The sequence below is a fragment of the Phyllobates terribilis genome, unplaced genomic scaffold (assembly GCF_046119375.1).
Source record: "Phyllobates terribilis strain yellow unplaced genomic scaffold, ASM4611937v1 Scaffold_4__5_contigs__length_816908805, whole genome shotgun sequence".
Taxonomy (NCBI): Eukaryota; Metazoa; Chordata; class Amphibia; order Anura; family Dendrobatidae; genus Phyllobates; species Phyllobates terribilis.
The window spans coordinates 176602890-176616194 of NW_027362764.1; the positions used below are offsets into that span (position 1 = coordinate 176602890).

At 39.4% G+C, this 13305-nt stretch overlaps 1 protein-coding gene across 4 annotated transcripts in view; it reads right to left on the bottom strand.

Moving 5' to 3' along the window:
- Positions 1–12127: 12127 nt before the first annotated feature.
- Positions 12128–13305, bottom strand: part of SATB1 (SATB homeobox 1) — a 185701-nt gene continuing 184523 nt past the window's right edge. For 3 of the 4 annotated variants that reach the window (XM_073677955.1, XM_073677957.1, XM_073677954.1), the window contains one exon: positions 12128–13225. In XM_073677955.1, the coding sequence (XP_073534056.1) occupies positions 12692–13225 (534 nt within the window). In that variant the 3' untranslated portion in view covers positions 12128–12691. The remainder of the gene's footprint in view (positions 13226–13305) is intronic. The other variant, XM_073677956.1, reaches the window with a different exon arrangement.

The window sequence follows — 13305 nt, forward strand, 5'->3', positions numbered from 1 at the left end:
ATAATCCAAAACTCCCGCTCCTGAATCAAGACATTTCTCGTGCTGCCACAGTTCTCTTGAATGCATTACCCCAGTCAATCACATTAATTCCCAGTATTCATAGTTTTAAGTGTGCACTGAAATCCTATCTCTCTTCTTAAATTTCTCATCAGAACCAGATCCCTTTTCATCAGTTTCCCACAGACTCCAAGCACTTAGTAGCACTGGTCATATACAGATACTGGCTGGATAAAAGATGTCTTTTTACCTTTTGGATCACCCATATTTTCTAATAGATCATAAGTGTTACAAGCAGGGCCCTCACTGAATTCTTATAAATACAGTGGCGACCAAAAGTTTTGCATTTTTTTTTTTAAGTGTGATCACTTCTGTCTGTTTGTTGTGATGCCATTTTCCTGGTGATTTTAGTAAACCGGAAGCAAATGGTTATCAGCTATAAGGACGAAAAATGTGTTTGACATTGTCTTATCCCTTATCCTTTTATGTGTTAGTTTTCAACATTTGCTGGGTCAAATGTTTTGTATATTTTGTCATGGGTAGTCGAATTTTGACTATTTTTTTTTTATGTGTGTGTTTTTAGGTTAAAACATGGCAACGACAAAGCCATAAATGTCAGGAAGCTTATTATTCTGAGAGTGAAGTCAGGCAAAAGCCAAAAAGAGGTAGCTATGGAATTCAACCATTCTCAGAGTCAAATGTCATGCATATTAAAGAAAAAGAAGGTTATGGACAGCTGACAAACCTTGAAGTGGATGATCACTGAAAACTTCCTCCAAAGTTTATTAAGAAAAAGTCAGTATCTGATGTCCAAATGAACGAAAAATATGGGGTCAAAGTGAGTTGCCAAACTGTGGTGCGATGGCTAAGAGCAGTAGGGTTGAATGTACGAATTGATCTCACCCCTTAAATGTCGGCGTAGACTGTCTAAAGTGGATCAGTATAGGAGAGAACGGACATGGGTACTAATCTCCCTGTTGTGTCCCATGTATTATCTCCAGTCCTGACAAGGACATTACCCAAGTATGGTCCTGTCCCACTATAAATGCCCCTAGTGTTCTCATATCCTTTCTCTCCTATTCTGATCTACTTTGGATAGTTTCCATCGACATCGAAGAGGTGAGATCGAACCAATTATCTGCACAGTTTTTATGAGCACCTAAATTGTGATTGAAGTCATTACATGCTCACCTATTGTGTGTGTCTACGGTTTATCTTGTTGGGCATTGTTCCCAATTTTTAACCTATAGAATAAAAGTTAGGTTTTATTTTAGTCCAAAACATTTAGAGTCCCCTGAATCTGATTTTTTTGTGATTTTGTTTTGTGGAAATTCAGCACTATGAATGCCACTTGCCTATTTGCTAAATTGTAGAGGACCAAAAAAAAATATCCGCCATGCGCGTGTCCCTACACTCCAACCCATTGTTTAGTGCTCCATGTGCCCTGTTTGGCTCTCCAGTCATCTTCGCTCAGCGCTGGGGTTTTCGACACTGATTAGGATTCAGCCGTCATGACTGGGGTCTAGTGAGTGCTGACCGTGACCAGGCATCAGCTGACGTGCGTTGCGATGTCTGAGGCCTGCTGTGATAATGATGGAGGAGCCAAAGAGGACTGGAAGCGGGGCTGCAACGACAGAACAGCTGAGCCGTTGAGGTATCTCTTTCACGCCATATTTATGATGCTGTGGGGTCTGGAAAGATCCCAGGGCATAATAACGACTATTCGATTTATAACAAATAACTTCAATGTGAATGAAATACAAGTGAACTGCTGAATTGGAATTTGCTTATCTCTAATACAAACCTTCCAGTTGATCTACAAGCAAAATATGATTATATTATCACTTTAAAAGTAATGCCTCATCAGAAAAAGGCACATTATTTAAGTAAAATTTTTATTTTAAACATGTTTTATAGTACATAGTATGGTTGAAAAAAAAGACATATGTCCATCATGTTTAACCAAGGGACTGGAGATGATAAGTATGAAGGAAAGGAGTATAGGTAAAACCAAAATGCATGAACCATGGTGCCCTAAAGGTTAATTTTTCCCTCCTGAATATAATATATTTAAATAAGGATTTTTGTGTTAGTTTTTCTAAGAAATCAACTAAGCTTTTTTTTAAACCATCAATGGTTCCCGGTGTCACCTGCTCCTGATGTAATGTATTCCACAGCTTTACATAGTTATCTGTGGCTGGAGCTTTGGAAAGGTGAAATAGTGATTTTGGCAGAATGATAAGCACAAAAATGGATCTTGGAGTTTATTATTTCTTTGTCAAGACTTATCTTATTAATTGGATTGTGATTTGACCAATTTTCTGACATTTGTGATTGCAATATACACACTGCCTGTATCAGAGGTGTATTAGGTGTCAATAATCCATTGTATCTATATTGTGTAAAAAGTCAGTTTCAATGGACAACTAATAGGTGAATTACATATTCAGACAGTGTTCCCCGAGATGTGTTATTGAAGGCATGGTATTTCAAGACTCCTTGATGGCACCTGCTCCTCTCTTCTGTGCAGAATGTGCAGCTGTTACAGAATTTAGCATTACTCAATTATTCAGTATTAGTAACATTCAAATGACTCGTGTTGAAAATAAATTTCTATACTATCGTGGACGATTAGAATATTTGAAGACCTGTAAATGCCATTTATTAATTTAGTTACACACATTAAATCCAAATAGAGGTCTAATGGCCCTGTACTTATCGGAGTATCTTTTTTTTATATTTTGCTGTATATCATGTTTGAGCTCCAGACATTAAAATAGCAAATCTTGTTGATAGGCGTTTTTGAGAACATGTATATTGTGTACAACACAGTAATGCAAATGACTTACCACTGGTTAATATGGAGCAGAACCGCTTCCACAGTAACATTGGTGTTTCTGCGTAGTATCAGATTTTACACAATAATATCCCCAACAGGAGTAACTTTCACTTTCAAAACATTATTTATGTTATCCTACATTAAAGTTAAAGGGAATGTGTCTGCATTTTTTTGCGATGTAACCTGAAGACAGCATGCTGTAGGGGTTAAAACACAGATTTCAATGATACCTTTCTTATCAAGCTCCATGGTTTTATTTACTTGTAATGATTGTTTTAGCACCAGGAGCTTATCATTGCTGGACTAGAGCAGCACTTGCCCCCTTCTGTGATAAGCTGCTCACTGTCTATGGACATTGTATATACAAAGCCTGGTGTGGGCGGGGTTAGCTTTCTCAGCTCTGCTTCATTCTAAATCTAAAAACACTGATAGATTACTGGGTGTAGCCATTCTGACACAAAGTGATACATCGTTGGATTCAGCTTCTCTTTGCTTACATCATGCTGCTCTCAGATGACGTAGCAAAAACCTGCTGACAGATTCCCTTTAATGAAAAAAGGTTAATTTAGTTACAGATCAGCTTGGATAGATGCATTGGTCCAAGGATAGAGCCTGAAATGATGAAAACAAAAGATGGTTGTCTTCTTTGGACATTCTCTATTTGTTAATAAATCTCCCTAATCTTAAACTGACAAAAAGGCATCCAGCTTTAGAGCAGATGTCTGATTTGCCTGCAGTGCCACAGCACAGAAAATAATGCATTAGGCTGCGTGCACACGATGCGTTTTTCATGCGTTTATGCTGCGGAAATTCCGCAGCGGAAACGCATCAAAAACGCATGGTAATCCGCACCCCATGGTCCCCAATGGCATTCCGCAATGTCAATGCACATGCTGCGGATTTTTCCGCAGCGTTTCTGCAGCGCAAATATATCCGCAGCATGTTCATTAATTTTGTGGAAGCGCAGCGGAAGCGCCGCCATTGACTTGCATTGAGACGCATAGAATCCGTGTTTGTACATTTGTACAAGCGGATTTTATGCGTCTCTATGTGCGGATGGTACCCAGTTCTGGAGGAGAGGAGACTCTCATCCAGACCTGGGTACCATTGTACCTGTAAAAAAAAGAATAAAATAAAAAATAAAGTTTATATTCACCTGTCCGGAGGCCCCTGCAGCGCTTCTCCTTCCAGGACCTGAGATGACGTCGCGGTCATGTGACCGCAGGCTGTCTCGCGAGATGCCGGCAACCCGGAAGAAGCCAGGACGAGCGCTGCAGCACACGCGACGGGGGATCGGGGGTAAGTATAGCTTTATTTTTTTATTTTTACGGTCACACTATATAAGTCCATGCCTTTTGCATGGATTTATATAGTGTGACCTAGTTGTCAAGCACTTTCCAAGTGATGCTATCGCTTGGAAAGTGCTTGTCAGTCCGCATGCGAAAACACATGCGTTAACGCATGTGGGTACGCATGTGAATCCGCATGTATTCCGCATGTATTCTGCAGGAAAAACGCATGCACAATCTGCATGCGTTTTTTTCTGCCAGGGAGATGTAGAAATGCTGCAGAAATTTTCTGCTTCATTTCTGCATCGTGGGCACATAGCCTTACACAGTTCTGATGAAAAATAATAGGTTGCATGTGGAATGCACAAATGTACTGGGCCCTCCAGAGACACTATCATAGTTACTTTCCCCTCTGCCTAATTGATGAGGTTTCCTAAGAAAATGTTTTTTTTTTTATTAAACTGGACAAACACTTTAAATGGTGAGTATCACTTTTTGCATAAATCAATTATACAAAAAAACAAGCTGCTTTTAATATATTTTATCAGTAAAATATGCTTCTGCCTCAATTTATGAGTCACTCCCCCCTCTGCTCTTTGAACTTATCATTCATAATATGCTGGAAAAATTTGTCTTGAGAGAAGAGATAAATGATCAATTGGGATACATGCTGCTTTTAGAAGTCTACGGAGAAGGAAGCAGCTGCTCATTGAGATATGCAAATAAATAGGGATGCTACTAAATAATATAGTATTTATCTCATCCCAAAGCTGGATTCGTAACTACACTGCTCAGCCCTTGAGGATAAATTTCACAATGCTGCTGACATGTGCATTGGTTGTCTTGAGACCAAGCACAATAGAAAAATTGCTTAAAGGGGTTGGCCACCTTTAGGTACAATTTTTTTTCTCTTAAATGCATGAAGTTGGGACTAAAAATTTATTTTGCAATTGGGTTTTATTAAATATTTTGCACCACTTGCCTCCTGCTGCTGTACTTCATGCTGTGTGCGGAATGAGTTACCCACATAATCTTTATTCTATCAGATATATTGGGAGCATGATTGTGTGGCACTTACTGTTACATAGGTATGACAGGTTCTCCTCCTGCTCGTTACTACAGCCTTCCTCACAGATTATGGCTGCTGGTGGAGGAGCATGTGACCAGATAAGTCCATCAATCTTATCCAATTAAAAACCTCACGAGAAAACTGCTTTTATTGGAGGAGAGTGATGGGCAGGTCTCTTCACATGTTCCTTCACCAGCCGCCATTGTATGGACTGGAGAGCTGTTCAGTCTGTGAGGAAAGCTGTAGTAACAAGAGCAGGAGGAGAACCTGTCATACCTCTATAATAGTTAGTGAAACAAAATCATGTCCCCAACACATCTGTTCTAATAAAGATAATATGGCCAACCCCATTAACTCATTCTGCAGCCAACAATAGATAGTGTATTACAGAGGCTATCAGTGAAAAATTTGTAATGAAACCCAATTGCCAAAATTATTTTGGCCCAATTGCATGCATTTAAGTATTAAAAATAATTGTCCCCCAGAGGTGGACAACTCCTTTAATGTTTTTTGCCCAATACTTTGAGACTATAGCTTGGCCTGCAGCAAAGACTTGAAACGGCCTGGCCCGGCCTAGTTTTTAAACTTGGTGGCAACTACGCAATCAACCCAACGGTGCCATTATAAAAAATGTTTATCAAAACCGAACCACAGCAACTTTATTTAGTTTGACTTTGACAAAATCTAAATAGCTTTCACCTCAGTAATATTTTTAATCCAAGATAACATCACCTCAGGTATGGATTCATCTACTAACTGTAGGGGTCTTTTCTATAATATAGAATTATAACTGGTTCAAGTTATGACGAAAACTCTTGTCCTGTTGCAGTCTTAAAGGGGTTCCCCACTTTCTCGTTAGTGTAGCTTTCCTCACAAAACTGATCATTAGCACTTCTGTCTATAAAATGGCTGCTGGTGGGGGAGCATGTGACCAGATGTGTCCATCAGCATCCTCACATGGGAAAGCTGCTTTTCTATTGGAGGAAGCTGATAGACGGATCTGGTCACTGCTCCGCCACAAGCGGCCATAGCTAATCCCTTTAAGGCATATGGAAATTATAGAAAAGGCAGCCCCTTCTCTATAAGATAAAAAAACAGACATGGTACCATCAGCTTCCATCCTGGCAGACTCAAGCCAGGTTTATGCTTCATAGGTGACATTTATGGCAATGGCTGCCATGTAGAACTGCATGTAGTGAAAATCCTTTTCTGGCCGAGGCTTCCCCGGCAAAGCTTGCTAGTTGCTGGGTTGATTTGGGATGATCGATTGACTTGCGATGAAACCCAGAGGTATCATTTTGGAAGGGGTTGTAATATCAATACCGACTCAGTTTTGATTTGTTTCATAAGGACGTAGCTATAGAGTGAAGCTTAGCAGCATGGTAGAGATTAGTAAAGTCCGAGATCATAGATCACATCCTAGGATATCATCAAGGATCAAAAATATGGAAAATGTGGGATTCTAATTTATAAAACTAGTGCCGTATAGTCTATAGACCAAGTGAATAGCAACTTCTGTAGACGCTGCAAATGTTCCTCTTATTGATCTCTACAGAGCAGAAATGCATTACATTCAATAAAGGTCAATGAACCACTTCAATGGAATTACAAGTTTAGTGGAGATATTTTATTGAAAGTACTGGTCAATGTTTTTTTTCTTTAGATGTATTTTATTATTAGGGTACCCTGCACTTACGGATCCATCAGTGACAAAGATGAGAAATACACAGAGCAAAATATAGCTAAACTTGTGAACCAACATACAACTGCACAGGATTGACATCTTTTTACATATTTATGTATGGGCCTTGCTCATGCGAAAAGGCATGAAATATGGAAAAAAAAAAGTCTGGGTACATGCTGAACAAAAGATTTTACAAAAAAAAAAGAAAATAACATAGAACGATTTACATTATATAATTATTCATGTTACCAGGAGTTATTTGGTGTTGCATAGCACACAGCAACCAAGACCTTTGAGATTGTCAACTTTAGCTTTATTTATTCACAAATATACCGTGATTTTTGTGGATCTTATTAATATATACAGGTTCTACCACTGTACTGGTTAGTGCCACCTTCCTCAAAGACTGCACAGCGCTTCCGTTATCAAAATGGCCGATGATGGAGGAGCATGTGACCAGACTTATCCATCAGCCTTGTCCAATTGAAAACCAGCTCTCTCACTTGGAGTGGTTTTTCCATTGGAGGAGACTGATGGGGACAGGTCTGGTCAACTGATGCTACATCACTGTCATTTTTAGAACAGGAAAGGTGTGTAGTCTGTGAGGCAGGTCGCATTAATAATTGGGCAGGTCTACATAAGGGCTCATTAAGATGCCCGTGTAAATTGGTCCAAGGACGGACTGCAGTGCACTGACTCGCTGCGGCTCTACTGACTTTGAGTGCGACAGCCTCATACAAATATATGAAACTATCATGCTCCAGTTGAGAGGACGGCGGCCAGTCCGTGCCTGCACTGATTTGCACGGTTGTCTGAATGAGCCTTTTACAGAGGAGAACCTGTAATACGTGAATGTTAGTGCCACAAAATCATGTCCACATTTGCTAAACTAAAAGCGGACAGCCCTATTAATATTAATAATTGCCGTTAATATCTGAATCAATGTCCTGTATTACAGTACATGAAGCATTTTACTTATTTAAAACAGGCATATGGAACTTTACAATCAAATCAACATTGTGCCCATTGTCAGTAACAAGTTGTCGGTGTGCAAGCTGCCAGGACAAGGCAAACACGTGCACACCATAATTGATGTTGAGTCAACCCAACACATTAAAGATCACTACAATGTATAGTTTCCGATGAGATACACTTCATTCATCCATCAAATACCATTGGGTGAAAAAAGCTATTAGATCAGATAAATGTATATCCCTTCAAAGTATTAAAAGAGGTAAAAAATAAAAAGCCTAGGCCATCAATTTGTGAACCACTGTTGACCAACAGAAGAAACGCCACCACTGTCTCGGCAGTGATCATTCACCAGATCCCCAACTTCAGTTTGTGGGGTCGAGTGTCTACGGAGCACACACTGATGGGCTAGCATAAGAATATACTCAAATTGTTTTCCTGGAAAACCCCTTTAATTACATTCTGTAACTAGTAAATGGTATTTCCAAATTGCTCAAGTCTGGAAAATATATTAAATTGCTATTAAATTAATTCCCACAAATGTTGCCCTTGTGACCATGACAGTGATAATTTGATTAAAAAAAATATGGAGTGCACTCCTACTGGATAAAGAAAGGTTGTAAGTGTACCGGGGGGGTGCCCTCCAATCAATGGAGTTCAATGCACCTGCTACAAATGATGCAAATATGAAGTGATCTGTTCAAATTGAAAGGACGGTACATCGTAGAAAGGTATTTCTAGGGAAAATCAGAAAAGTACAGTTATTCTTGCAACATAAGTATTGATTTCACCTATTGTGTCCCCCTATTTTCTTGTAGATTGTAAGCTTGCGAGCAGGAACCTCACTCCTAATGTAACTGTTTAAGCTGTCTTACCCTTGTATGTATAGGTCACCGCTTAATTGTAAAGTGCTGCGGAATATGTTGGTGCTATATAAATCAAAACTATTATTAATATTATTATTACTAATCTCAACGTTTCGACCCTCCCAGGCCTTTGTCAAATAACAATCCAGCACTGAACGACTACATCTGCCTTACCGCTTCTTCATTTCAGTGATGCAACATCTAGAGAAAAACCCGGGAGGGTCGAAACGTTAAGAATCACCATTTATGTTGCAAGAATGGCTGTTTTTTTCTGATTTTCCATTGAGATACCTTTGTAGAATGCACAGTCCTCAAGATTTGAAGAAATCATTTCATAATTTTATCATTTCTATAGTGTGCAGTGAACTTCTATATAAGTGATAATTTGAAATACACCCATTTTCTATTCAAAGATGGGCAAATTGGGATTTTGGAAGTCCTTCAGGATTAAGATGAAAGCTTGGAATGGCTTTGTCACATTGGATCAGGGCTTTCTAGCTAGGCGGAAAACTTTTTGAGCTGGCTGAGACTTGAGTGAAGAGTTATACCACAATTAATTGCAGAATGGTCCATACTATTTATGCTTACCTTGATAAATTCTAGGAGACCTAGAGTCTTGGAGTAGCAAGAAAAGAGCTTCCACCAGAATATACTGAACATTGAGCACTGCTACCAAGGATCGTATAATCAGAATATGATGGCAGACTGTTTGGGGACTGATTTGTGAAATGAATAAACCATGTAATCACAAAGACTTCTCACTTCTTAATCTTTTGTTGTCATGTCTTAAAAATATACCGTATGTCTTGTTTTCTAACTGAATGCAAGTACAGTTCAAAATGATACAATCCTGGTCACAAAAGCAAACTTTGTGGGAAATTAACCAAATTCATATAAAATATCACTCATTAGCAAGAAATAAAAATTAAGTTACATACAGTTCACTATGGAAATATAAATTTTCACAAGTTAATACTGTTTTGTACTTGAACCATGTATTGCAGAAGATCTTATCAAAGATGAAAGTGGTCTTTGAGGAGTATCTCCATTGAAATGTTACATAACGTAGTAACAAAGCCGTGGGCTAACAAAGGTAGGGCTACCCTCACAATAAGTTAAGATCCATGCCATGTTTGGTCTCCATACAATTCCTAGAGTTTTTGTTAAAGTTTATGCACTGTATCTGGGGTTCTGTCTGAACTCCATAAAAACGAGATTCAGATGAATCCCCTGATATAGCCAGGAATTGCTAAGAGATGAACATTGACTACATGTTTGTGCCTGATGAGACTCTTACGGAGATGTTTGTGTAGTGGCTCCATTGGGGGTTTCATCGAAATTCCGTTTTTTGATGGTTCAGACTGAACGCCATATAGAATGCAGAAACGGAATGTGAACAGGAAGCTCTGATTGGTATCATTATCGCCTCTAGTTTTGGTGGACCGCCTGCACTTACCGGGTAAGAAGCTTTAGGGATTCATATAAAGTACCGTATTTTTCAGACCATAAGGCGCACTTCCCCTCCCCCTCCCAAATTTGGGAGGAAAATGGGGGGTGCGTCTTATGGTCCGAATGTAGCTTAACAGGGAGTTGCGGTGGTGTTGGAGCGGGATGGCACCGGGTAAGAAGCTTTAGGGATTCATATAAAGTACTGTATTTTTCGGACCATAAGGCGCACTCCCCCCACCCCACCCCAAATTTGGGAGGAAAATGGGGGGTGCGTCTTATGGTCTGAATGTAGCTTACCAGGGAGTTGAGGTGGTGTTGAAGCGGGATGGCAGGAAGCAGGGCTCTCCGTTCCCTCCCTTAGGAACCCGGCAGCAGAAGAGGTGAGATGCTACGGGGACGGTGTGTGGCTGTCGGCGGTGAGGCAGAGCGGCGTGCGCTGGTTTTCCGGTGGCCACAGCTATCTTCCTGAAGCCGTGATCTACAGGAAAATGGATGCCCGAGCCGGCGCATTCGCAGAATGGGAGCTCGGCAGCCATTTCCCTGAGTACCACGGCTTCAGGAAGATGGCCGCGGCCACTGGAAAAGCAGCGCTCTGCCTCATTGCTGACAGCCAGACACCGGACCAGCAGCATCTCAACTCTTCTGCTGCTGCTGTCAGGTTCCTTAGGGAAGGAACGGAGGGCCCTGCTTCCTGCTCCACCACCACCGGAACTCCCCGCTGCTGGAGCACCGACTTCTCGCACCCAGGGTTCACAGCATTTCTCCACTTCCGCCGGCTTCCTGAGGGACCCTGCCTCCTGTGACCCCCGCTCCACCGCCCCCCAGGTAAGACTATAAGACAGACCCCCATCTTATAAAAAATATTTTTTTTTCTATTTTCCACCCCAAAATTTGGGGTGCATCTTATGGTTCGGTGCGTCTTATAGTCCAAAAATACATAATTGTCTATGAAAAGTCATTGTACAATTTATTATTTCATGGTAATTATTTTACTTGAAACTTTAACATTTATAAATGTTAGACTACATAATTATAGATTTTTAGATTAGATATGTTAAGGAGTATGCACAATATTATTGCCATTTTAGTTGGTGATAATGGGAGTATTGAGGTTCTAATCTGTTGTATAGCTGAAAACAATTAGCTATTTCAATGTTTGCAAGTACAAACTGCCTCCTTACTCGCTAAAAACCTTGACTTTTTCCCTAAATCACTAACATAGGGCCAGAAAGTGGAATTTAGAGTTGACCCAAGTTTAGACTTTTGGACTGTGAACAGACACAAACCTTACCATATTATACCATACAAACAATTTTAATTGTGTAGTTACAGTCAATAACCACTTCTAGTCGGAACATCTTTGCATAAAGAAAATTGTGATACATTTATAAAAACAGCCAGCTGTAACAAAATAACTGGTGTTTTCATAGGCATAAACTCATAAAAAAAAAGAAATACACTTTTATACAGAAACTTTGTACAGATGTAGCTTGAAAATTGATTGTAAACCAAGGGAAGACACATTGCACACATCAATTATTTTTTTTCACATTAATTGCATAAGTTTCTAAGGTGATCTATTTGTTTTATTTACCTAAGCTTGTTTGCATGATAGTAAAAATTGCATACCACAATAAGAGTGAAGCTTATAGTATGAATTGCTTGGATAACATAGAGCACTTTTTTATAGGCAACTCTGTAAAGCACATTTTCTCTATTTAAAACTTTTAAGACACTTTGTTTTACTGCCCATCAAAATACATATATAAATAGAAAAAAAAAAAAAAAAGAATCAGTATGGTAACGAAGATAAGCAATATTACATACAACAAAGAAAAAAAATAAAATAACGTTGTCCCCAAAAAGTAATTACAACATGAGGCTGCGGAATCTACAGATAATGGGACCAAATGTGTACATATTCTTCCTTTTATAACCAATAGAACAAAATACAAACAAAAAAAAAATATACAGTGACTTTATTTCCAAAAAGAGAACATAAAGAAGTTTAAATTACGGCAGTGCCATATAACACAAGGCATTTGTTGGCATGTTATCATTTTAAACTGCATCTCACAGCATAGAGCTTTTCGGCACCCCACGACTGTGCAAGAGTAACATACTCTCCTATTTATATATAAGCATGACTTTCTGAAGATCAAGTGTGGATTAGAAAAAGAAAACAGAAATTAAAACCCCACTGAAGGTCTGTATGCTTGTTTCAAGGCTCCAGATTTCGATACATCTGGGCTAAATTCATGCTTGTCAAGTATGTTGTGGATTATCCAGTGAACACAGATCTCGGAACCAGATTCGGTAATTTCTTTTCTGGAGCTAAGAGAAGCTTATAGACAGAGTAAAACATTAAATACAGTCTGTATCTTTTCCTTTTTTGTGCAAGTTTTTTTTTTTCCCCAAGATTCATTGGGCCATACAACGTACAACAGAAAGTTACTGACAGTACCTAGGATGGAACAGGAATTAGTAATACCAATTTAACATGTGAACAAAAAAAATAATAATACTTTACGATAAGTCATTCAGGTCTGCAGTAATGTCAGTGTTCCTTTCTCCAGTTAAATTGTCTTCAAGCTTAACTGAAAAGAGAATACTAGTACTTTTGTCTTGGGTTTCCATTTCCATATCCTTGGACAAGTCATCCTCTTCATATTCCGCCACATCTACCTCTAGGCCAGAATTGTCTTTCAGCTTTCCATGATGTTTCAGATAGTAACGCTGATTCTGGAAAAACTTGATAATTGTGAACTTGGGTAGATCGAGCTGCGCGGACAATGTTTGAATGGCTTCTTCATCTGGGTACAAACCAACATCTTGAATGAAGCTCTGTAAAATACCCAGCGCCTCAACAGAGATCTTTGTTCGTGGACGGGACTGTTGATGGTTTTCTTCTTCAGATTCTGCTGGAGATGCCACAGTGGGCTGTCTAGGGGGCAACCTTGGACCTGGTGGCTGTGGTGTTTGTTGCTGTGGCTGCTGTTGTGGTGGTGGCTGATGTTGCTGCTGCTGTTGTTGTTGTTGCTGCTGTTGTTGTTGTTGCTGCTGAAAATTAAATGGAAATTGTAAGCAATATGGTAAAATGTCTCTTAATACAAATGTTTCTAAATTCCAAGTACTGACCA